The sequence below is a fragment of the Rhinolophus sinicus genome, linkage group LG04 (assembly GCF_036562045.2).
Source record: "Rhinolophus sinicus isolate RSC01 linkage group LG04, ASM3656204v1, whole genome shotgun sequence".
Classification (NCBI taxonomy): domain Eukaryota; kingdom Metazoa; phylum Chordata; class Mammalia; order Chiroptera; family Rhinolophidae; genus Rhinolophus; species Rhinolophus sinicus.
In genome coordinates this window covers 75,836,354-75,862,771 of record NC_133754.1, presented here as the reverse complement: position 1 = coordinate 75,862,771, position 26,418 = coordinate 75,836,354, and the positions used below count along the sequence as shown (strand labels likewise).

General features: G+C 36.0%; 1 protein-coding gene across 50 annotated transcripts in view; it reads right to left on the bottom strand.

Moving 5' to 3' along the window:
• The window catches only part of SORBS2 (sorbin and SH3 domain containing 2), a 312,617-nt gene that overhangs the window by 33,740 nt on the left and 252,459 nt on the right, over positions 1 to 26,418 (bottom strand). For 21 of the 50 annotated variants that reach the window (XM_019736081.2, XM_074329790.1, XM_019736082.2 and 18 more), the window contains 8 exons: positions 24,740 to 24,929; positions 22,403 to 22,517; positions 14,733 to 14,891; positions 13,762 to 13,845; positions 11,960 to 12,016; positions 7,455 to 7,504; positions 4,697 to 4,884; positions 786 to 2,369 (listed from right to left, as the gene is read on the bottom strand). In XM_019736081.2, the coding sequence (XP_019591640.2) occupies positions 786 to 2,369; positions 4,697 to 4,884; positions 7,455 to 7,504; positions 11,960 to 12,016; positions 13,762 to 13,845; positions 14,733 to 14,891; positions 22,403 to 22,517; positions 24,740 to 24,929 (2,427 nt within the window). The remainder of the gene's footprint in view (positions 1 to 785; positions 2,370 to 4,696; positions 4,885 to 7,454; positions 7,505 to 11,959; positions 12,017 to 13,761; positions 13,846 to 14,732; positions 14,892 to 22,402; positions 22,518 to 24,739; positions 24,930 to 26,418) is intronic. The other 29 variants (XM_074329804.1, XM_074329810.1, XM_019736108.2 and 26 more) reach the window with 7 other exon arrangements.

The following is a 26,418-nucleotide window of genomic DNA, read 5'->3' as shown; positions in this document are numbered from 1 at the left end:
CTGTGTTAGCAGAAACAGAAAATAAATAAATTACATAATGGAAAGGGAGAGAAAATGAATATATTGAGTGATGGAAATGAGACTTTTTATATACATACATATATATACACAGCTTAAAGATTCATTCACAAAAATTTTATCCCAATTGTGTCCTTGAAATGGAGAAAGTTATTAGACAATTCTTAGTCTCTTTTAATTATCCATCAATTACAATATTACACACTTCAGTTTTGCTTCCTCAGTGTTTTCATATGGTATTTTCCATATAGAATGTGAGCAAATTATTTATTGAATGAATGACTACAAAGTTAATATAAAAATCAAGGAAAAGGGTATGTGTTAAACTTTTGGCTTTGATTCATTTTACAACAACAACAAAAAGAACTAATGCAAAGTTGTCAATCTCTTAGGGATACTGATACTCAATTATGGTTTCTGTCTTGAAATCTTTTTAAAGTAAAATGTCTAATTTCGTATTTTAATGTGACTTAACCGTTGTTTCAACCATAACATTAAGTTACAAAAAGGTTTTCCCTTTCGATTTTAAATGAGTAAATTTTTGTGAATTGATGATCACTTTAAGCCACATATCAAGTCCAAATATCACAAGGGCAAATGAGAATCACTCAATAAGACATGTTTGCACAACAAGCATTTGCTTCATAACACACAATGATACCAAGTGGTCTCACAGCTCAGGAATGATGAGATGAAGGAATGGAAAGTGAAAGAGCTGGAGGGTGGGTATCTGAAGCACAGGAAGAAAGAAAGAAAAGTTCATCCACCTTGGAGATTCAGTGCACGCTCGTGGTCTTGGTGGTGGTAGTTGTTGTTATTGGTGTCCATGTCTTGGAAAGAGGCACTGTGGGGCATTCTCCCACAATCGTTCGAGTACAAGGGACAATGACTAGCACCATCTTGAGGCAGTGGGTGGAAAGGCTGGTGCATGGGGCTCCTTTTTAGAGCTTTAAGTGATGAATTCCTTTCAGGAATATCTGGCAGCAGTTCACTGATAAGACGGTGCAATATACTGTTGTCTGGCAAACTTCCCCTTCTCTTTTCTGCTTTAATTTGGTCGCAGATGTCTTTAAGGGCAGAGTCCAGAGCCTCAAATACAGACGTTTTACATTTTGCCTTTTCAGTCTGTTTTTTGGGAGTTGAATTTTTTTTCCTCCGGAAAGGCACAGGACTGACTAGAAATGCAAGTTTAGAAAGTCCGGGGTCCATTTCTTGTCTTCTGGGCTCTTCAGTATTTTCATGTTTAGCTCTCTCATGTTTTAACATTGTGGTAAATCGAGTATAAGAGGCTGGGCATCTGCCTTTGCAGGAGCTGATGAGGTGCCGGTGATGGTGGTGGTGATGGTGGTGGTGATGGTGGCTGGATCCATAAAAACTTTCAGAGGACGTGAAAGAAAAGTGATCAAAATCACTCTCACTGCAAAAGGACGATCCTTCCACGTGAATGTAATCACTGTGGTCAGACACCATTCCATCTTGGTCGCTATCAGAAAACTCCATATGCGTTCTCGGTTGCTCATCACTGGTGACTTCAATATGAATGGGCACCAGGGTTTTAGACTTGTAGCTTCGTTGTACCTGAGAAGGGTGTCTACTCTGATTTTCTTCCTCCAGCAGAGACTCAATGGAAAATCGCCTTTTGGGGCATAAACCATTGTGTTGTGGTTCTGCGATTACAGGCGATAACATTTCATCTCCTAAATTTGGCATGGATTTTGACTTTTGAATCAACTTTTCAAATTCAGAAATGCGGGTGGGTACCATGTCCCTGGGCACCTCCTCCGTGGAGGACTGGCTCCATCCGTGGAGCAGGACTTTGTGTTGCTGCTCCTTTTCATACTGCATTATTCTCGACTTGACGGAACAAATCACCTCTGGATTCATCAAATCTTTGCGGTTAATGCGGTGCATTTTCTTGTACATTTTTAGGAACCCTGGGGCGTCGTGGGCTGCCCTGTGCCGAAGCCTTGATCTGCCATTACCACGGCCCTCCTGCATGTATGTGGAAGCCCACGGTGTGGGGCAGCTTTCCTTGGAGTCCTCTTCGCATAACAGAGAGCCCATACTTTCTGACTTGGTTTTCGGGTCAGGGAAGCTATCACAGTCATCGTTTAAGAGGTCATCACAACTACGGGATTTGATTTTTGGGGAAACCATTTCTTCAGTGCTGCTCCAGACCTCTGCATTTTGCCGGGCCATTTGCCAGCTGTTTTTGAAAGTAATGGCCCTCTGTGAGTCATGCGGGACGTCCAAATGATGTCTGTAAGTATTACAGGAATCTAACTCATTGGAGGGGTTACTGTTGAGCCCTGAGCAACTGCAAAGGGGTGGACACATTTTGCTATCCCCACCTTTTAATCCAGAGCAGCGTGGTGGAAGGAGAGACATTTAGAGAAGTTAAAAGTTTCACAAAGAGGAGAGCATGTCAGTTAGCATCAGATAAAAGAGAAAGTAGCATGATTTAATCTAGACAGATTGTTACACGTGAAGCTTCAACTTTAGAGGAAAAAAGTCTAATTCTAAAGCAAGGTAATACTTTTGTAATGAATGTAGCTTTGCAGGTATTAGAGTTAACAAAACTATGTATAAAAAGGAATTAATGTAGCTAAAATACTTATTTTCTATTGAATACCTCATACATCTTTCTGCAAATATTAGGTATGCTAAAAACACAATTGTACCTTATAAGCTCATTGCTTATGACCTGGTAGAAATTTAAAAGTTTAACAATTGATGCCAAAAGTGATATAGATGTAATCAACTTAATAGGATCAGGATTTGAGTCTCATTTGATTTATAGTAATAAGAGGTAAAGAGTAATTGATAAATTTACATTTAATTAATACTCCCATAACTGTATCAAATAATTTTTCGTGGGCATTAGATAGAAAAAGCTATCAGACAAAGTATTTTCCAAAACCACAATATCAAGATGCTGTGAACTATTGCTGTTAATATTTTTCCAAGAAAAACATAACTAGTTCCTCTTTAAACAAACTAATTTACCTCTTTAATTGCTCTACCTTGAACGGCTTGTTAGGCAGGTTCTCATAAGGATAACTGGATATACTAGAAAACTTTCATCTAAGGTAAAAGCATCTTGCTTTTTTCCAGGGAAGGTCTTTTTAGAAAATCATTTGCAATTTGATAATAGAGAGCTAATCCTGACCTCAATTGGAATATGTATGGAAATATTTTCTTTTACTTTGCTGAGTCAACTAATAAATGAGAGGCCAAATACATCTAATGGGAGTTTTTTCCTTAGAAATAAATATAGAGGAGGAACCTATCTCAATTGACAGTTCCTCCCTTACAATCTTCCCCAAATTCTTCAAAAGTAGATAAGTACATTAAATAGATATGTAGTGTTTGGGAAAGGAAGTTGACTTAAGACTCCCCTAGGACAAAAACAAATATCTAAATCAATCAGAATCCTTTTAACTTTTCAGTGGTATCTGAGCAAAATGAATCAATGGCATTTCATGACCTATTTGTTACCTTACGGTATTTGTTTGCATAAATGAGTAGAATCTGATAAAGGTATCCTTGTTAATTTGAGGAAGGGTATCATGAAAGGGGTGCACTCTCTCTGAACCTTCCAGTTAGTATTCACCGTTTTACTAGGACGTGGAAGAGAGCTGTTGTCTTCTGTTTATCCAGAGTCCAATCATCAAACCAGCCTGTTTTTTTTGCATCAAACTAGCTACCTCTTAGCTGTTACTACCATGTGGCAACATTTTTAGTGCCTACATTTGATACATGTAGCTGAATCTATGCTCTTTCATGGAGATGTCTGTTAGAGCTCACTTTCTTCACACACTTCAGATTTCCTTCTCTGTTCTGTTTCAACCCCAGGAGACTGGAGGAGACTGTGGAGCCCCAAGTTTGGTATAGATCTAGGTACCTATGGGTGCTGGTTCAATCCTCAGTCTCCATTTTAGAAATATTCCTGTTACTGTGGTGGTAATGCACTCAACAGTATTTCAGACACTTTAAGGAATAACTTGCTTTCTTTCAACTAAAGTCACTGAATTTCCATAGAGGAGACAGACCATACAGAAAAAAGGGCTTGGTGATATCTAAATTTTGTAATTATGGCTTGAAACCAGGTCGTTCTTACTAGTGGACTGTTGTGAATTGAACACTTTGTTACATGCAGAACATGGATATTCTACTATATATATGAATATTGACCAAAATATAAAGCCAATAATTAAAGAAAGCACTTTCATAGGTTAGACAAATTTTATCTAGAATTAAATAATTAAAAAAAAATGTACGTTTTAGGCAACAGTGTTCTCTGTTGCTACTTATAACTCCTATAAATGTGATTAATTTTGCTCATTGTAGCAACATTAGAAATTAACAATCATAAATATAATCTTTTAATAGCCTGACAATAAATTATTTGATATTTTTAATTTATTCCAAAAAAACATAAATGATATATTTGGAGGAAAAAAACACTAAGAGATGATAGAGTCCTTTAAGCCACTCAAATGGTTCACCGACCTCATCTAGTCTGGGTAGGAAGAAAGCTTTTGCTCCAGAGCTATCTTTAAATGCTATTAATAACTATCTCTGGATGGTTATCACTGGACCAGCTCTCAAAGGGTACTTACTCTAGGTTAAAACTTAAACTAATAAATTGTTTACACTTCAATTTATTGTCTTTTACCTTTTGCTCTGGATGGGGAAGAAGGAGAAGAACTAACAAAAGACTTCGTCAGGGTGGCGCTTGATCCAGGGAGGTCTGCTCGGCCTGGGCTGGTCCTGCTTACACTTGGGTCCCCCAAACCCCTCGGCTGCCCCACAGCAGGCTCGCTCTTCCTTCTTTTCCTAAAGTCACTGGCCAGGCTTGCAGAACTGAAAGAAGGAATCAGCTTCAGTTTGGAGAAGTGAACATGTGAACCAGAAAGATGGGTGGAATATGCTGGTGACAGTGTTATAACTCGTATCCCCCATCCCACAAACTGCATTTTTAGGAATTTGTTCCTTGATATTAAACACTTTTTTTTTTATAATTGTCTCTTTAAAAAATTTATTTTTTTAGAGCAGTGTTAGGTGACTGAAAAAGTGATTAGAAAGTAGAGATTCCCATATAGTCCCTTGCGGAGTTTCCCCTATTATTGACGTCCTCTATTAGGGTGCACATTTGTTACAGTTGATGAATTATACTGATACATTATTATTAAATGTAATTAAAGTCCATGGTTTACATAGGGCTCATGTTTTCTGTTGAACATTCGATGAGTTTTGACATATGTGTAATGAGAGGTGTCCATCCTACTGCATCAGACACAACAGTGTCATGGCCATACAAATCGGCTGTGCTCTACCTCTTCATCTCTCCCTCCTGCTAAACACCTGGCAACCACTGACCTGTTTACTGTGTCTAGTTTTTCCTTTTTCAGAACGCCACATAGTTGGAACCAATGATAGGTAGCGTTTTCAGATAGGCCTTTTTCATTTAGTGATATGCTTTTAAGGTTTCTTCCTGTCTTTTTGTGGCTGGATAGCTCATTTCTTTTTATTGTCGACTAATATTTCATTACATGAATGTTTGTTTACCATTCACTTACTGAAGGGTATCTTGGTTGCTTCGGAGTTTTGGCAATTATGAATAAGGCTGCTATAAACATTCGTGTGCAAGTTTTTGTGTGGATATAAGTTTATAATCATCTTTTAAAGTAAAAATTCTCCATTTAGTATAACATGTTGTGACTGACAATTCAACATTATGATTTGTGTCATGTATCTTTTCTCTATAAATAGGAGTTCCAACAACATGAATACATTCAGAGAAGGGATGCCAAAATGGAGGAAAGGACTGGAACGAAAAGGAAGACATCTGGTGAGACAAATTTCTCTTACCTCAGGGTTTCCTGATAGCTCTCTCTAATAATCTGAGCTTTAAAAACCTTACACTGGAATGCCAAGATTTTTCTTTTTAAATACTGAATGACCACTAATTTGGTCAGCAAATAAACTACTAAAGGGTCCTTTCACCCAGTTATATTAAATGGTGTTGACAGTCTATAACAGCAGGAAATTTTTATCATGATCTGGGTCTGAGTATAGCGTCACTGAAGACGTTAGTGAACAAAGATATCTATCACACAGCATGCTGTCTGTCAAACCATTAGATAAAATTACATCCACAGCAGCAGCAACAGCACACCACCTCCTAGAAGCCAGCCGTGTGCTATTTGCTTTCCGACATTATGGTCTTTTATAACCCACAGCGTCATCACTGTTTTACACATGAGTAAATGGAACACACATGCTTTGCAAGTATAGAGGTGGAGCCAGACCTCAGAATTTGTCTGAATTCTTCTAAAGAGGATACCCCATCTTCTCCTAGACCTGTTCTGCTGTCATAGTCCTGTCACGTGAGGGTCTGTGTGTCTTTACAGAAATCCTCAGGTCAGATTATTACTTTAAAATTCAAACATTTTAGGTATATATATATAGATGGAAAAAGATGGAAAAGGAGGGGTTGGGGGAGCTCCTTTCTTAGTGATACTAATGTCTTGGATGGCACTTGGAACCCAATTTATAAAGGGCCTGATTTAAAAAGTCATCTACTTATTTTGATAGAAATTTACAGAAGGGTGAATTAATGTTACATAAATATTTGTGGATGATACAGTATGGCTGGGAATTTGTATTATTCAGTATTGCTATTGAACTGTGTCTGAATTTCTGTAATATTTTAAAGTAAGTGTGATATTCAAAGCCTACCAACAGAACTTAACTTGGCAGATTTTTAATGCAGTTAGGACTAGTGGTTAAAAGCTATTTTGGTTCAGTTCTACCGTGTCTCTGCTCCTTGCCAGCTGTGTAAACTTGGTAAATTACAGAGCCTAAATTTCCATTTACTCAGAGATAAAATGGAGATAATAGTACATAACTCATGGTGGTGTCTTAAGGATTGAATATGTTTAATACTTAGAATGCCTAGTATATAGTAAGCCCTCATTTATTTACAGTAACAGTATTTCTGATTGGTGTGGTCAGAGTATAACAAACAAATATTGTGGAACATAATTTAGAACATTTTTATAATTTTGTAATTTATAATTTATTATAAAATATTTATAATATTTTTTCAAATATATTATTATATATGTCATCTAACAATATTGAAAATAAAATGCTTATAACCCCCATTTAAAGAAAAAATGACTGGGTATAGTGAAGATAGCAAAAGGAAGAATTTCTCTGTCTGTAAAGGAATCCAGAATTACTTCACTTGATTCTTATAAATTTTTGAATATGATCATATAAAATAATACGGGAACAAAATAAAATAACTTCATGAAGTATGGTGCTTAAAATAAAAACATATGATATATAATCCTCATTAATCTTTCATTGAAAAAGAAACCACTGGTATTGAATATTCTGGTTGCATAATATAGTACAATTCTTACCTGCCAGGTCTTTCCAGGCTTCTATCTATAGAGGATTGATACAAGGAGGCCTGTTAAGATAGAATAATAGTACCATGAAAATTTTTACCACAGCAAAATTTCATTCGTCTGTGAACATAAAATCAAGTATTCTAAAAAGAATATTGCAAAAATTGAGATTAAAAGTACCATTTATTATGATCATAAAAAATGTCTCCCCAAAGAGAAATCATGCAACCTAATTTCTACTTTCTTCCTATCAACTTTCTCTTCTGATGTACTGCACTGTATTTCTCTGTTTTACTCCGGTTATCTACACCACAAACATTGCCTGGGCGAAAAAAGAAAAATCAACAACCACTCCTTCATGGAGAAAATTGACTGTAAATAGAAATTTCTTATATACAGGAATGGTTTGATGTTTTTAAAGAATTTGTAGTCATCAGTCAATCCTTATAAAACATAAACCTTCTTTATAAGTTTTTATCATGTTGCCAAGTGTTATCTTTAAACCTAAAATTTAAGCAGAACTTGAGACATCTTTCATCTGTCAACATACATGACATTTTAATAAAAACCACAGAATTTGTTTGGAATTAAACTGACTTACTGGTACTTAAATGAGGTACAGATTTATGTCTTTCAAATAGTTAAATTCGGGGTTACTTTAAAATAAATGATTTAATGAACTAACACAGAGCCTTTTTTTTAAGTCAACTTTTAACATTTTCATCAGAAAATCAACTCTTAGTTGTCCGTGGTTGTAGGAACAAAGAAAATTAGAAAATACAAACTGATAAATAATTCCAGATTTTTATAGTACACATCATTTTCATACTCTTATTCTGAACAGTGCAATGAAATAGATATTAAGCGATAATGTTACATAAGAGTTTTTCGCTTCCCATGACCATCTACTGGAATAGTTGCTAAAACACACAAATGCAAGAGAGGATCAGTATTGAACTCTAGAATGTTTGAGGTGACATTGCAAGATGAAAGTAGTTGTGGTATGATGTCTAGAATGTATTGGAAAATGTATGCTAATGTGATGATTGAGTACCCATCACAAATAAACTGGTCCGATGAAAAACTGAAATTCTAGTTTGAAAATGTTCTATATAAAAGTTTAAAAATGTCTGCCAGAAAGGCAAATTTGACGAATTTTATCTTAAGTTCCTATGACACAGAAACATTTTACCAGAGTGATAAAAACCTACTTAGTGGAAATTAAATCACACTTTAAGAACTATTTCTATAACTTAAGTTTCTATTTGTAAATTAACACCAATTAACTAATTAAAATATTAGAATACAATTTTGAGATTCTTTATGCAGATCAGTCTGACAAGCCCCTTTATGCATAACTCTAAAATTGCTTCTATTAACTAATATTTTCATTTAATTCCATCTTACTGAATGAGAATGGAATCTTGCCCAGTAACAAAAACATTCTCTGCAAGAAGATATTTCTTCCATTTTAGACAGAAAAGCATATTCTAATATTTTCAGTTTCTAAAATATGTTTAGGTTCTTAAGTGCTCAAGAAATATAAAATTAGAAAAAAAAAAGCTTGGCCCACTTATCTGATAAGTTTACATGATTATTTTAACTTGCTGAACTCTGAATTGGACACTGGAAAGGCGGAAAAATAAATACTACATAAGAAGGAAGGCAAGCAAGTAAATAAATAAAACCAGATAACTATATTCTGATTTAGAAATATTAATTCTACATGTTTGCAGAAAAGCAACACCGAAGAGCCTTAGAATGTTGCCATCTGTGTGGATCACTGCTTTGATGGGACACACAACCACAAACTACAGTTGGTTAACACAAAGTGTCAATTTCAGAGCACTCTTAGAACACCCCTAGCGTGATCAGAAATTTTGAATTGCCATCCTTGGATAAGCCTATTAAAATGTAACATAAATTAAAAATAGTGTGGGAAGTGAAGGTTCTACACTGACAAATTGTTTTCGACTCAGACTAAGAACTACAATAATTCTTCCAGTGTTGGTTTCCGCAGCCCAAAATAAACTGAAACTGATTTTGTGATTTTAGGTATACTCAAAGGAAAAGATTCAGTATTAAATTATAAAGAAACAGTAAAAAGTCTAGAAAGATAACTAAGAGAAAAGCTTTTATAATTGTATGAATGGAACTCATCCTGAAATGGAAATTGTCTCCAGAAAAGAGGTAACCTATCTTACCTATTATGATCTACCGAGTATTCATTACACACCAAACGAAGGTCATTTTAATAAAGTATAGATTCTGAATCATTCTTTCTGTTAAGTGAGCATATGATTAACTTTGCTTACAAGTCCTTAATTGTTCTTCATTAATACCAGTTTCTCAGTTGTATTTATGGATTAGAAAATACGTTGTTCTTGGCATAGAATAAGCACTTGATAAATATTAGGGTAAGGTAATGTCTAATCAATTACAATTTTTACCAGAAATATTTTACATAAGGTTATTAAAGACAGAGTCCAGTACCTTATCAGAATATTTTTACAAACAATGATGTGAAATTAAAAAATTAATATGCTATGAGAATCATACAACACCCCCTCTAAATCCCAGAGATAATGGAAAATCAGTTAAACCATCAACAAAGTGCTTTTTTATGTGATTTTTATTGCCACTACTATAACAATATAGAATGCATACAATTAAGTTTCTACTATTTTTAGCTTAAGAATTATTGTGTAATGTTAAATAGTGGAACTTATTTCACAGACATAAGTTGTTAATAAAGAATAGTATTAAGTAAATAATTTGTTTCTAAAAGATTTGAGCTCTAATTATGTCTCTTGGAAATGCTAAGAAATGTGGTATAAAGTAAATAACCCTGAAGTGAAGGTTAAGAGAGCAACATTTATTTTTAATTTGCCACCAACTTACCCTGTGATTTTGGACATTACTTCCTAAAGTTGTTGGGCTCTACTTTTCTCGGCTGAAAAACTATGGCATTGGACATGGTGATCTCTAAATTCTATTCCAGTTCTCAATGAACCAAGTACCTTAAAAAACATCCTAAAAATATTGACCAAAATATCTGAGAGAAATATCCGACCAAATTGAATTCCAAAGCAAAGTCTTGGGTTGTTTTAATGTTGAAATTATACCCTTTCTTCAGATGTGAAGGAAACATAAGAATTCTAAGAATATAATTGTTTGCTGTATTTGATTTTCTTCAGATTACATGCCTGTCTGTAAAAAAGAAACCTTTGGAAATGACTGAATTCAATAACCCAGAATATTCCTGATTAGTCAATTTTACTTTTAATTAATATATAAATATTTTGATCACTTCTCTGTTTAACATACACTCCGATGCATACCTCAGGGGAAATAATTTAGAATAGCAAGTTGAATCTCTAGAAAGTTGGGTATTGCCTCCTGAGACTATGCCTGCAATTTCAGTTTTCACCACCATGTGTCAATAGTACTTCCTGCAGCATAGTTATCCTACTTGTTTTATTTTCTGGTGGCACATATTTAACTGAGTTAAAACTTTTCAATGAAAATAAGATATTAAGTGTCTTTTTTTTTATTCCTTAGGACCACAGAGTAACTACTGTGCAAAAAGCAATTTACTCTGCTCCCATCCTAACTGTTTCTAAGAATTCCCACAGGGAGACTTTTATATAACTGATATTTAGCAAAACTGTCACTTTTGCTTATGTATCCTAATGAGTGCTAAAAATACTTTCCAAAACATTTTATTTTTCTTTGCAAAGAGTGGGATAACAAGCTTTTGATACTGGACTATTTCTGCCTTTTTCAAACTCTCTTTGACTAACTCATATAAAATTTTACATTGCCTGGTGTAAATTTTTTAACCCAGCAGATTGTCAAGAACATTCCTAAGCAGAGGTGGCAAATGCATTTCATCACATATGCCAGTGATAATCTAATATAGTAGCTGCTTGGATTACAGCATTGAGACAGATTAGTAATGTCTGTCAAAGGTGTAGAACTGGGAATTTGTGACATGTGTGCCAATTATTTGTTGGCCATATTCTTTATTTTATCTGACGCTAAAATCCACAAATTATATTTAGAATATAAAAAATTAAAATAAATTTTAGGAATACATTGGGCATAAACTTTCGATTATCTAAGAATTTAAAATGTCATTCTGCACCTCCAAGCATGATGATAAAATGGCTCAGAGAAGCCTTCTGGCAGCATTTTATTCTAATCAAAACAGGTGGTTAATATATGCACTAAGACTATTACTTTTGATTTTTTGATGATCACACTCCTGGATACCAGGACTGCACTAAAGAATTCAACTCAAAGATATAGAATGATTCTTCTTCTGTGTTTCAGAAAGAGCCAGTGCTTTAGGTATAATTAATGTCTAAGGAATGAAACTGAGTACAACACAATGATACAGAGGTAGATTTTTAAAAAATAGCTTAGCCACTATAATGACTTGTAAAACACAGATGTTCAGAATCAATGTAATAGCTCCTAAGAGAGAAATCTGAAAAAGAATAATTTGTTTTTACCTCATTGGAAACACCAGAAGAATGATCTTGAACATAGTCCAGAGCCTTTTTAGGAGGCTGGGTGTAGATGCACCACATAAGCAGAAGTGTAGAGATGGAATGGAGGAGAATCAATGGCAGCAAGGAATGAACATGTGGAAAAGGTGACAACAGTTAGAAATTGAGTGCTGACAGCATCAGATACACATAAAGAGTGACATGAATGGAGCAAAACGGGGGCAGCCTAAGAGGAAGAGTGCTATGTTGGTAAATATTCTCAAGCACTGGGCAAAATTACTAGTGATTTGATTAGTATATTTATACACTCATTTCATCAAATCAAATTAGCACTCCTAGTCTCTAGCCACAGAGGAACGCAAGGTATATTAAAGAAACATTAAAAGAGCAAGTGGATAGCATGCTGGTGAGTTTCCATGTGTGGTTGAAAATGATTATAGAAAAATGTTGGTAATTTAGGCTCAGAACAGAAATTGGTACAGTACCTATAAGCTGTCTAATCATCAACAACAATACATATAAAATAAAGTTAAATAATTTGTTTTCTCTGAAATAAAATACGTTTATTTGACTACTTGAATACAAATTAGAAAAAACTGAGAGAAAGCATTCCTCCTGTTAGGTATAGAAATTCTAGGAAAAATTCTTTGGTTTATATTTATTTACAGTCACTTTTGGTCCAATTCAATAAGATAATGAATCTAACCACGTCTCCTTTGTATTTTAATGGACAAAAGGGAGGGCTATAACTACCCAGGATACAATATGTGGTTTAGCATATGAGCATATAAATCAGTCTATGACATGGCAAAAAGAAAATTGTACTCTCTGATCTCTAATAAAATGCTGTGTGGTGTAGTCAGTATGTTCTTTAAGAGTTTAAAATTCAGAAACACCAGTAAGAGTATAAAAAATATGTAACTGACACTCCTCAAATGCACTGCTGTTAGTAGATAGAGTTCCCCAGTAAAACTCGAGTTCATAAAGGAAACTGTTATTTGAGGCCTGGGTTGACTCTTTATGCCAAACAGACTAAGGCATTCTCATAAGGTCCATCTTTGGTGGGGGTTTGGGGACTAGAGGTATTGTGGTTTTCAGTAGCAAAACTAGAAATCAAGGTCCACAGGGTTTCCTTATTTTTCCCTTTCCTTATATCCCTAAGAGTTAGCGAGATACTTTATTGTGGAAATATTCTGGCAATATGTTATAGTAGGGATTGCCCAGGGGTTTTGTTTGTTTGTTGGTTTAATAGGCCTGGGCTTAGCATCTGACTCTGCCACTTACTATTAATTAACCTCTCTGGTCTCTGATTTCTTCTTATTGGAGAGGCACTGTGTGAACTCACTGAGAAAATGAGTACAGAACCCAGCACTCTCCAGGTGCTTGGTGATTCTTCAGCAATTAGGAGCTATAATAATAATAACTATTATTATAAATGTTACAGTGCTCTTCTGATTGAAGTAGACCAAAATGAGTTGTAAACAAACAGAAATTTTCTATAAATCTGTAATAATGTCTGACTATTCTAGGACAGAAACTATCTCAACATTTTGAATTTGCTTAGATAGAGAGTAATCCTAATGCATAATTTGGTAGTAAAGAAAAACTATATATAGGAAGTGTCGAAGCACGTTTAAACATTTGGTACAGAAGTGACTGTGGGCTGAGCTGTACCAAAATTGTGTATAGAGTACACATTGAGCTTTGTTCTCTCAATGACACCTATCTCTTCTGATAATGATATGTTTTATAAATCAAACAACATTCTCCGAATTTTCTTATATTAATATTCTAGCCTCACTTACCGGGCGTCCAAATTCCAGTTCTGAAAAGAATTTATACCAGGGCTCATTTTCTAAATCTATGTCATCTGGATGTATGCGATCAGTCTGGAGCAGATGTGAAGGAAAAGGGAAGGAAAAGGCACACTGAGCTAAGTGAGGGAAACGCTGTGTAGTATGAAAAACAACACGCGCGCATTCACACGCAAACATGCATCCACTCTCATCCAACAAATCTCAGCCAGAGAGAACAAAGGAAGTAAAGTAACATGAGTAAAATTAGGATATAAAGGTGAGCTTTGATGGCAAAACTTAGGCCCCTGCCGTGTTTCCCCGAAAATAAGACCTAGTCAGACAATCAGTTCTAATGTGTCTTTTGGAGCAAAAATTAATATAAGACCCGGTCTTACATTATATTATATTATATAAGATCAGGTCTTATACTGATTTTTGCTCCAAAAGACACATTAGAACTGATTGTCTGGCTAGGCCTTATTTTCGGGAAAACACGGTAGTTACTTCCTCTGTCTACCATTTCTGCTTTTCATCTTAGCTTGATGCATAAACCATGAAAAACTGTCTGTGACCGTGAGAATGAGCACTGACAGCACAGAGTATTAAAACAGGCTCAACTTCTGTCACCAAGTAGCTCTTCTCGGTGAGTCACTCCATCGCCCATGCCCTCACTGGTCCAGCATGTAAGTCTGCAGTCTGCAGACAGTTTGCTCTGGTGCACCCATATGGAGAGCCCGGGGGAGCAGGAGGAGAAAGGTGGGAAGAGATACAAGGTGAGAGGAGGAGTGAAAGGTGCTAGGAGGCTATTAGGGTTCAACTGGCATGAAGAACCTGGGATCTAAGTGAGAAAGAAAAAGGGCAGCAAGGTGGGGGGGTTGGTGAGTAGCCAGCCTCTGCTTGTTTCTTAGCCTCTGAAGGACAAAGGCTACACCTGACCTTCCCAACAGGCATCGGATAAGTGAAAGAAGGAAGGAGCTCACCCAGATGGGAGAGAGAGCCGGGGTGCTTGGGCTTGGTGTGGGGATGCCACTCCTGGGTGGAGGGGAGGGGGTACCAGTGACTTCTCCATATGGTGAAATAGAAATAGGCTTCCGGCCAGGTTCCCTTGGAACAGGTGTCAGAGTTGTTGGGAGAGGGGGCTGTAAGAAAAAGGGGTAAAGGAAAAACTGATTCATTAGATAGAGGTTCTTGAGGGAACCCAGGACACCAGCTAGCAGTGCTTTGTGCCCTGCCTTAGGCAAGGCAGGAGGAAACATTTCGGAAAAGTTAAATATCCCTTGGGGACCCAGATAATTTAGGGATGGTCTGGACCACTGAAAAGATGTGAGGAGAAGGCGCCACTCAGAAAGTGAAGAAAGATCACATCTCATAAGATGCCCCAAATGTCACCTTCTACCTGTCTACCTTGAGCTAGAGAAATAGATTTGGGTGGGGTTAGCTTTTTTGAGGTATTGTGAGTGGCTAAGGGTTGAAGAGAGGGTGAGGGAGAAAATCCCACCCTATTTTGGTTGACACTCTAATTTAGAGGAAAAGCCAATTTTTATAATTCACTTGTTCCCCTCCAGTGGTTTCTGAATATTGTAGTTAAGATAGGACAACTAGGAGTGTTATTATAAACAATTTGAGAAAATACATACCATTACTTTAGTAATAGAAAAAACAAACACGGAGCATTCACTTTGCCCAGCGATATCCTGAGTGCTTTCAAATAATACATGCCCAACCAGATTGATTCGGGCTGTTGATTTTCTATTAAAAATGAATGCTTAAAGTACGACATATGGGTTATTACTTTCCAGTAAGTATTATATGACCCTAATTAAACATGGTGCAATTAAACATTGGACAGTAGTATTTCAGTCAGGAACAAAAGCCCTCCATTTTCCTAAAAGCCTTTCCCCCTGGCCAGGAGAGGACATAAGCTTTTGTACTATTGGGTACCTCGAGATAGTTCATATTCAGACAAAAGCCATTATTTGGACATTAGCTTGTCCAAGTGTTTAAATGACTTTTTACATTTCCAATAACTTTGTTAATAAACATACAGCCTGTATTTAATAATCAATTATATCCAAAGTAGTTTTAGAGGTGCTTTTTATTTCAATATTTTATAATATGACATAATAATGATAGAAAAGTTGAGACGTCATAACAAAATAGTGAAAGAATCTAAGTTATCCGACACATGTGGTGATCATGATAAACTGTGTAGTAACCCTGGAAAATGTTTATGATGGGACAATAAATGATAAAAGCAGAATATGACTGCATGCTTGTGTAATAGTTCCAATGGTATCACAAATACTGTGTCGGGACGAGCTCAGTAAGAAAACATTTACAAAAGACCATGATGGTATTCTGGTATTGAGATAATTTTTTCTTTTCTTTCTTTTAAAGTGTTATTTTGCTTTACACTGTTCGAGTGTTATGGAGAACATACTATAATTAATATGGGAAAGTTGCAGGAATCTTGAGCTATTTTCTCTCATTTATGCCAATATTATATTTGGTTTACATTTCAGAAGTAACAGAAAGAAAATATTCAGGTAATTTTACCATTTTGTTTTTAGTTTAAAAACTTGATTCAATTTACATTTGATTCAAGAGTGCAAAAATGCTAATTGAGATTATGGTATTACTAAACTCTTGTTTTTCTCCAATTATCACTTAAATGATATCTGTAGCATGTAACAATCATGGAATAGTTCAGCTGGCACTGATTTTTAGGGTACTTGATATTAGAATTTTTCAGTTAAATTTTGTTCTGCCTATAGAGACCTATCACTTCTTCCACAGGAAAACGAATCTTTGGCTTTTAAAAATCTTATTGTTTTTAATGTTATGTACTTAAAAATATTATTAATTATTGATTTTATGATCTTTGCTTTCAAACACGTTATTTTGTTTTGTTAAAGGGAGACAGAAATTTGTTTAAGAAACATTTTGAACAGCAGAGGGCAGCAAATTTACTAAGCAAATAAGTACCAGGTCGATGCAAAAGTAATTGCGGTTTTTGCAATTATTTTGAACGTTTTAAAGTGCAATTACTTTTGCACCAACCTAATATATTTGCCAGTGGTTACAACTTCACTTTGACTTTCACCTCAAGAAAACAAGTAACAGATATAGTAAATCCTGATTTATAGAAATATATTTCTATTACAGAATATGGAAAAGGGAGCAGAATATCTATCATCCTGCACCATACCTTAGCAATTTTCCATGCATTATGATTTTGTACGTTAAAATAGAATAAAAGTTCAATTTATAGTCACAATGGGCAGCTATCTAGAATCCATGCCCGTTGAAAATAGCAGAGAAAACACCAAAACAATGACAATGGGTAATTATCTACAACATTGGAACATAATGAAAGGTACACGCTTGTGCAGAGACTTTATGGTAAAGGAACTGTTAAGTGGCAGAACTAGAATTTCCTCTTTGCTATGGCTGACCTGTCAAATCCCTTTAGTCATGCAACAAATAAGTGTATTATACAGCAACCTAGATCCACTGCTAAGGTACACAGAGGCCTTACAACAATCAGTGATGACACATACAGATGGTCAGCTAACAGACATAAACACGGGTAACTTGATAGTTCCTTTGAGTTGTATGACACAAATGTTAACACTCAGGAACCCATTTAGGAAGTATGATTATGCTTTCCTCTATTTGTTCCCAAAAGACAGCAAAAGAGCAGAGATGCTGTTGCACATCTTTTAATCTTTTTTAGTCTCCTCATTTTGAAAAACTCAGCAAACCTGTGCTGAAAACTAGTGCGTCTTCAGTGTAGGAGAAAGTGCTTAAGAAAATCTAAAACTACAAATCACACGAGTTTTCTTTAAACGTAACCAATGGGTAACAATTTTTAAAGTTTTTATGTTTTCTACAGTTTTAGGACATCTAGTTGCTTTTCAGGTTATAAAAAGTCTACTGTTCTCCGTGTTCTCATCACAGGCATATAATTTCTGTATGTTGTTCCAAACAAAAAGAAGTGTCAATATGATCTGATTCTTTAAAAATGTTTGCTCATTAACTGGTAAGCTTCAACGGCATTGGCTCCCATGTTTTATATTTGTTGAGGTTCCACAATAAATGCTATGCACATTATTAGTTGGGGGTAATTCTTTATGGTTCAAACCGTCATATGAAACTCTCAAAATTTTTATAGCCTAAACTTTGAGTGACAGTCTTCATTAATAAAGAAGCTTAAGTTCACTGAGCGTTTAAATTGAATTTCAATTCTGCCCTGTGTTTTCAATGATTGTTTCTTTCTGCTTTTATCATTATGTGCTGCATTAGTTATAATAGAGAAAGGTACCATCTTCATTTCATTTTCTATTGATTCAAGTATAGAGAGGTCCTAAATAAATATTTTATTTAAATTTATTTTCTTTTAATGTGGCTTACCTACAAACATATTCAATCCATATGGGATATAAAGTTTCAAGAACTTGTATGATTGTTTCATGGAATAAATTGTGGTTCAAGTCAGTTAAAGAGAAATTCGTGGTGATCGCAAATTACTTTTCTAGATCAAACACTAAGCCAATTTAATCAAAATTTGCAAACTTATAGTCAAATGAATATCTATGCACTTTTAAAAATTGCATTCACTTTTACTTTCATGTTAAAGAACATAAACACATATTCCACTGATTTGTAAGGAGAAAGTAGATGCTTTTGGACAGAGTCTGGGGAAGGATTTTTATTCAGTTAGTGAACCACAGTTACTAATAGCAGTGTGTCGAATCCCTCGTGTGTACTTTGATGGAGACCCACTGTACTTTTTGGCACTAGAAATGTATAGACTTTGTAGATTAGCAACAGAACAGGAATTCAGTCTTACCGATTCTACCCACTCACTTCAAGGGTCAAACCTATATTCATTCATTCGCTTATTCATTCAATGAGTATTCACTGAACACCTACCATGTGCCAGGCATTGTGCTAGGTGCTGGGGATACAACTGGTGCACTAGACATGGTCCCTGCCTTCAAGGAGCTTAAAGTCTAGTGAGGGACACAAGTAAACAGGCCATTACAATTCAGTGTGGTGAGGGGGAAATGCAGCGTGCTGCGGGAGAGCGGACAGCAGGGGGAGCTCTACTCTTGTTGAGGAATCCGAGATGGTGCCGAGGGAAGTGAGATGAGGCTTTTCCAGGTGAAGGGAGAGGTGGTGAACAGAGCTTTCCTGGCGGAGGGAACAGCCCGTGCAAAGCTCTAATAAGGAAGGAATGGAAAGCTCTCTGTACAACTGGAACATAGTGAGTGAGGCAGGAAAGGTTGGCAGGAGCCAAAGCACAAGGTTTTTCGTAAAGTATATGAAGGAATTTTAATTTTGCTCTAAGGATGCTTGAGAGCCAGAAGTAAATTTTGAGCAAGAGATTTTATAAAGATTTCATAAAGACTGGAGAATTAGGACAGTGATCAGATAGGTGGCTGTCATTGTAATACAGGCCATGGACAACTGTGGAGCAGAGGAGAGGAGAGGCAGTGGCAGTTCTCCTGGGGGGAGGACTTTGAGATCAGTGGGGAGGAGGGGAATCCAAGATGGCATTTGGGAAAACTGGTCAGAGGATGGAGTCATCTAAGAATTGAAAAGAGCGACAGAAAACGACCTAGGTATTGTGTATAATTTACAAAACTGAAACATGGAGAGAGCAAAGGAATGCTCACAAACCATCTTGGAGTAAAATGATGCGAGAGTGCATTTAGACCACCCTGAAGTCCTTAGGTGTTGCCCATTTGCTCCTACATCACTCTCATTTAGCAAACCTGCCATTTGTCCTCTATAGCTTGTGTTTTCAAGACACTCCAGAATCTTATGTAAACTGTGTCAATGTACAGCCAGTCTCTGCAACATGACTGTGCACTTAACCCTGAATTCATTCCGATTGCCTCTCCAAAAAAAAAACCAAAACAAAACAGAAAAAACCCACCAGAGGGCAAACACCACCACCACCAACAAAAAGGTAATTGCCTAGTCCTATAATAAAAAGCCAACTGCCTAGTTCTATAATAAAAAGCCTGGCCAAAATGATACAGAGGACTAGCTCAAATCATTTTGTATAAGACTGGCCCTCAGCAAAATTGTTTAGAAGGGATAAAAGTGTTTGGTTCTTGCCATTTCTTCATACGATACCCATTCTCATTTCCTTCTGAGTATGTAGGTTCCCCCACTGCTCTTTTCCTGTACTCATCCATACCCGAATCTCCAGCAATACCCATACTCCAGATTTTTCTATTCTTAGAACTAGTTAAGCATACTGGTCTTACTCATCTGTCTTAACTACTCAGGGCCCAGGTTCCTGGTTAATTAAATCAAGTACACTAATTTATTACAAATTAGCAAATAAATAATTTATACTGCAAAATAAATAATCAAATAAACTAAGGTGAAAACGACTACTAGCTACATGTGCTTCCTACTCAGCTAATCCTGGTGATGCCGCCGCATAGTGGGATTAAGTGCACTTGGCGTGAGTCTCCTCGTCTCCAGGCTTAGCTCCAACACCCACCAGCTATGTGACCCTGGGCAAAGTTACTGAATGTGTGCATCAGTCTCTTCATCTGCAAAATGGGAATTCCATATATCTACTTCATAGGGTTCTTGGGATCATTCCATGAGATGAGGCATAAATTACTAGTTACAGGGCCTGGCACATAGTAAATGCTCAATAAAGATTTACAACTACTGTTATTGCTATTATTATTATTATTATTATTATTATTATTGCTGTTTTTAAACTAGGAGCCTTCAAAACTTTAACCCGAAGACATGAATAATGTGGGAATTTCAGTCACAATGACAGGGCCCGTGAACGAGCTCTTGAGAGGGCAAAAGGAATCTTCAGGTGTGCCACCACTTCAACAATATAGGCGGTGGTCTGCGTCACACAAATGCAGCTCTAGCTCTGCACATCCATTAAATGATGGACTCGAAGTTCCTCGAGGTAGAAACTGTGTCTCGTTCACTATTGTGCCCCTAGCACCTAGTACAATGTCTGGCACATAGTGGGTGCACAGTACATTTTGCTGAGTGAGTAAATAATAGAAATATTCTGATAGGAAAGCTTCTAAAAATCAATCCTGTTTCCTGGCACCACAGCTACCAAAGCATTCCAATACAATTCCCACAGTCATCATCCTAAGAGCATCATACATTGTTAGAATGATCATTGAAGTTTTTATTTACATTTAAATCTGAGACTCATTATTTTGCAAAACTATTTTGCTATTTTCAATTTTATGCAATAGTGATGTCATGGTTCACTCAATTTTCATCCTAGAAATTACAGAGTATCATGATATTCGATCATAGAACCTGGTAAAAGGGTTATACGTTTGCAATGGAACCTGCAAATCAGTGATGTTCCTTTTTTCTTTCAGTTTTTCCGTTAAAGTTCTGTTACTCTAAAAGATATGAGTTATTTGAAGGAAGGTAAAGAAGGCTTAGATAAATACCATGTATGAATTATGTGATTATAAGGTTTCTGAACATGTTTCTCAAGAACATAACCATAAATATAGGGTTTCCAAAACTAAATCAAGGACAATCATACTGGGTGTGGTGAGGCAAGGGTTTCCAATCAAATTCCAGGTCTGACCTTGCATTATATATGATAATGTGGTTTCTTGGATACTTAAAGAATTTAACAAAGAAAACTCTTTCCTGTTCACTGACACCTAAAATTATTTTAAGACATGTCCGAGAGTAAATTGCAAATGACCTCAGTTGTTTCTCTAGAAGCAGATTTGTATAAAGATGCAGAGGAATTATAGTTTTAAAGAGATCCTGAGGGCACTGATCAAGGAGGGAAAGCAAAGGACTCAGAAAGCAGGACTGGGGACATAAAAACAAGGAAGGCCAAGGAAGAACCCCTTTGTTAAACTGCACTTTGGGGAAGCAAATGGTTATTTTCCAGTTTATATATCTTTTTGTTTTCATATAATTAAAGTAAATAATTGGAAAAAATACTACAAAGTTAAACATAATCTTGATCCATTAGATTGACAGTCAGGAAGCTTGAGGCTTGGTAACCTGAGAGAGATTTAATAAGAATCAATTAAAACAGCTTGTTATTTTTCAAAAAAGCATTTGGAAAATTTCCCCTTTAAACCAAAGAAATATTAAGAAACCTGTATACAAGGCAACGAATGGAACTGCCTGGGTCCAGTTGTAATGAATGATTTTTCTCACTAGCAATGAAGATTAGCAATTAAGTGTTACATTTATGAGAGTTTTTTTTTTTTTTAAATTAAACAGCACTATGATTAGGCACAGCTATATCATGTAAGTCCTAGATTTGGTCAGTAGGGATAATATATAAAGGGTGCCAAAAAAAAGTATACACATTTTAAGGAAGGAAAAAACTGTATTAAAATTGTAATACTCAATAGACACCGATAACAAAAGATGAATACAAGTCAGGTGTATACATTTTTTTGGCACCCCAGTATTAAAGAGTGCATCTTCAATTCTGAGACGAGATGCACAAATCATGATACAAAATACACATGATTTCTAAATAATGCCAAATTATTACCTTTGGGACAAAAATTGCTAAATGATATGAAATTCAGCTTCATTTGGGAACCCAGGAAGCCTAGAAAACTGGCATCCTGTTTTAATGACAAGTGCTTACTGGTCTTTCATGCTGCAGAATCGAAGACTTCCCAGGTTCATATTCAAAAATACTCCTGGGCTCAGAACGAAATTTTCTTGTGTCCACTTTTCGGTCTGGAGGATCCCAGTCATGCCTAGAAATAATAAACAAATTGCACATGAAAATACTTCTCTATGCTTAAAACAGTTGTAGATAACCACTCACTGTTTTCAAAGTTAATTTTGGTATAGATTTTTTTGAAAAGTCTTTCAGGATATAAAGTTAATCTGCTCAAAATGCCACATTTATATTTTGTTTTACATAAATGATTTAAAGAAAGCCATTTCTTTTATATTCTGTTTTCCTCTATTTTTTATTTAGTTTTTATTTTTATACAATGATTACCCTCCTGCAGGCTCAAAAACTCACACAAGGGGTTTGCACATATACGGCCAGTGATCTGCTAGTAAACCCTTGGGTCATACACAATGGCGGCTGTGTATGTTTGTGTTTCGAATAAGTGGTGGTTATGCTCCATTAAGTTATATGAGTTTATCCCACCACGCTGTGACCAGGCATCCTTGATTTAAAGTGACAGGAGTAACGCACATGCCATGTTTGTTCTTGTTTATCTTGTAAATGGCATCACAGTTTGTGAAAAGTACAAAAGTATCACTTGGGTTATCATCCATAGGAGCAAGCTGTGGGGATGAGAGAGCCTCCTTTAGTGTTAACCTTGATAAACCAGAGTCAGGTATCTGTTCCGTCACATAGGAGACCTTGGAATCAGCTTTTTCCTCTGAACTACTATCCTTCGAGAGGCAGTCAAAGACGGGCTTGGAAAATAAAGCTTTTTAGGTAGCTGGGGCTAAAGAAGGCTTCCCAGGGGAAGATACCTTTTGAGGACAAAGGATTTTCTGACTATAGATGGGGGCAATTCTCACCCATGGAATGGGATGGAATTCCAACTTCATGGCATGTTGAAATATAAGTGCTCTAAGAGACAGGAGAATTAGAGGCAAGTGCTGGCTTTCTAGTAAATTGATGAGTAATATTTAGCATGGGTGTTTTGAGCATGACATAAGACAATGTATATGGAAGCCATCTAGAAATGTTTAAGACATTAGCATATTTCTTGATGAGATTTACTTTTACTAAACACCTAGGGTAAATAACACATTTAAATCTGAGAAAGTTTTGGTTCTGTTTTTTTATGGCAGAGATACCAGATACTAGACAATTAATCCTCAAATTTAAATGATTTAAAGAAAGCCACTTCTAAACATATAATTCATCATGAAATTGGTATAAAATGAGACTCTCCTCACACATGCTGTGTCTCTTTTCATAGTATCTTATACCCTATGTAATCGTCAGTTACTCTTAATGGCACAATGAGGTGTTGAATATAATATTTTTGAGATAGGTATGATAGATGGATGCTTAATAACCAGTATTAATACTGAGTAATTCTTATGTCCTTATTTATTAATTGCCAATGTAGCATGCGCTACAACTTTAGTCAGAGCTAAGTTTGAATCCTGGCTTGGACATACTAACTGTATGAGCTGAGCAAGTTACTTTAATTTTCTAAATCACAGTTTCTTTCCCTCTAAAATGGCTTTTAAATAAAACATATCTCATTGGGCTATTCTCAGAATTAAATGATACAATACAGGAAAAGTGCTTTGACTAATGCTTGGCTTATAGCAAACTCTCAGTAGAGGTGACATAAATAGGATTATTAGTCATAATACTAATTTTTAAATGGTACAATAAAAGTGTGTTTATACGTTTTTATTTTTATGAGAATAGTTTCTATAAAAATATTTCAGTGGGAAAATGGAAATTAGTGTCATATCAAAAAGCTGGTGGAAATGAGTCACAGTTAGACACTTATTAACTAATGTCTTATTTATGATTTATGAATAACCTTCCTGCTGTCAAAAGGATTTTTGTGTATCAGAGGAAATTTTAAATTATTCATAGACCTAACATTTCAAATCTGAGGAAACTGAAAAGTAACTGCATAGTCTCTGACCGGCTATGCCAAAGGGAGTACATGTCAATTATTTCTATTTTCTTGTCTTTTTATATGCATTTATTGATCAAAAAGTAGAGACTGTTCCCAGGTTACGTCAGGTCTAACTTAGGTTACTGTAATATTATGAACCCAGCTTGTGAAAGGGTTTACTACAATCTCAGTAGAGGTCAGTGTGGTACATGTATTGACTAAGATTGCACATATAAGACTAATATGACTATTCATCTACTATCTCGATAAGGGAAGCACCAGTTCTTCTATTGAATGCCAAGTGGCCTTATTTTTTATACTAAGCTAAATATAGGCCATTGGGTGGTGGGGGCATGCCTTACTTTTCTGTTGAAGACCGATCTCTTGGTCGAAGTGGTGGGACTGGAGGAGGAACATGTGGGGGAGGGGCAGGGGAGGAGGCGTCCTTGAAGACATCGGTGCCATTGTCCGAGTGGCTTTTGGAGAGGGGTCTGTAGGTCTGGGTCTTTGCAGCAGGATGTGACTGAGTGCTGTAGGGTGAGTTGTACAAGCCTATTGTGAAACACAACAGAACAAAACAGGAGCAAATAAGATTTTTAAAGTGCATTAAATTATCTGTACTCCATAAAATAGACAATGATTTTTACCAAAATTATAATTGATAAGCATAATCATAATGCATGCATTGGCCAGTATGATTTTTTTCAACTTATTAATATTAATTTATTAGTCTTTATTAATATATTAATTTGTTATTTCTGTATTATATACACAAGCATTGATTATAAATCTTGTCAATCTTCGTCAATTATTTTGGAATTATTCAGACTGGTACTAGGAATAACTTACAGGTACTTGGAAAATTTTCTCCTGCGTAAGATAAACTAATGACATAGTTAAGATTTCAGAGGAAGATTAAAAATCCGTATTAGAACTGTTTCTAAATATCTTCTATTACTTTAAAAGCTCAAATTTACATATAATAATTGACATGTTAATTGCAATCAGACAAAATATTGAGCAAGTTATATATGTGCTGTGCAAGGCTCATGGAAACAGAAACTCTTAGTAAGCTTATAGTGCATCTTGGAGATGAGACACAAATAGAAGTATGATTGAAAATAATTGGTAACATGATAAAGGCCAAAAGCAGAAAATATGTATTAGTAATTAAAGGATTTTTAGAAATGGTGGATTGACCAAAGAAGATATTATGTGAACCCTGAAGGATTGGTTTGGGTGGATGGGGGGAAGCAGGTAGCAGAGATGGCATTAAAAAAAAGAGCGAGGCAGAAAGAACAAGACAGAATAGTGGAATGTGGGGTTAGTAGAAAGGAAAGAGACTAGTTGTAGTCACTTTGTGTACTGATTAAATGTAAAACTCTCTCTGAAGAGCTCTGCAAGGCTATGTGTACCTACTGTTCAATTTACTAATTACTAATGGATACAAAACTTGAATATTAAAAATAATTACAAAATTTCTGAATTTCCTGCAACCGCAGGCTTTTGAGTGAAGTCTGTTTTCACTCATTGGCTTCTCCTGAAGTTCCATGCAAACCGCCATGACAAATAGAGACTGTTTTGCCTCCATTCTATAGTCAGACTTCAGCTTTAGAGCTTCTTAAAAAGATAACAGGCCCCAAATGGAGTTGCTTATAAGCTCCTCATCACCAAACCAAGACTTACTTAATTATTAGGCCTCTTCCAGAAATTGAACCTTAAACCAGTCAATCAGGAATCACTAGTTAGGTCACCTGCCTGATAGACACCAAGCCATCCCCTAAAGGAAAGTGACCTCGCCATAACCAATCTGCTTTTTCACCTAGTGTAACTTCCGCTTTTTTGCCTAGTGTGACTAACTTCCTTGTTTTTGCTCCCTTTTGCCTATAAAGTCTTTCATTGTGTACAGGCCTGTGTACTGGCCTGCCGGTGTCAGGGAGGGGAGAACCTCATGCAGTTCTGAGGTCAGGCTGGCAAGGGGACCTCAACCAAGGATGCAGCTGCTTAAGGAGTAGGGGGTGGGGAGTGAGATTGATCCTCA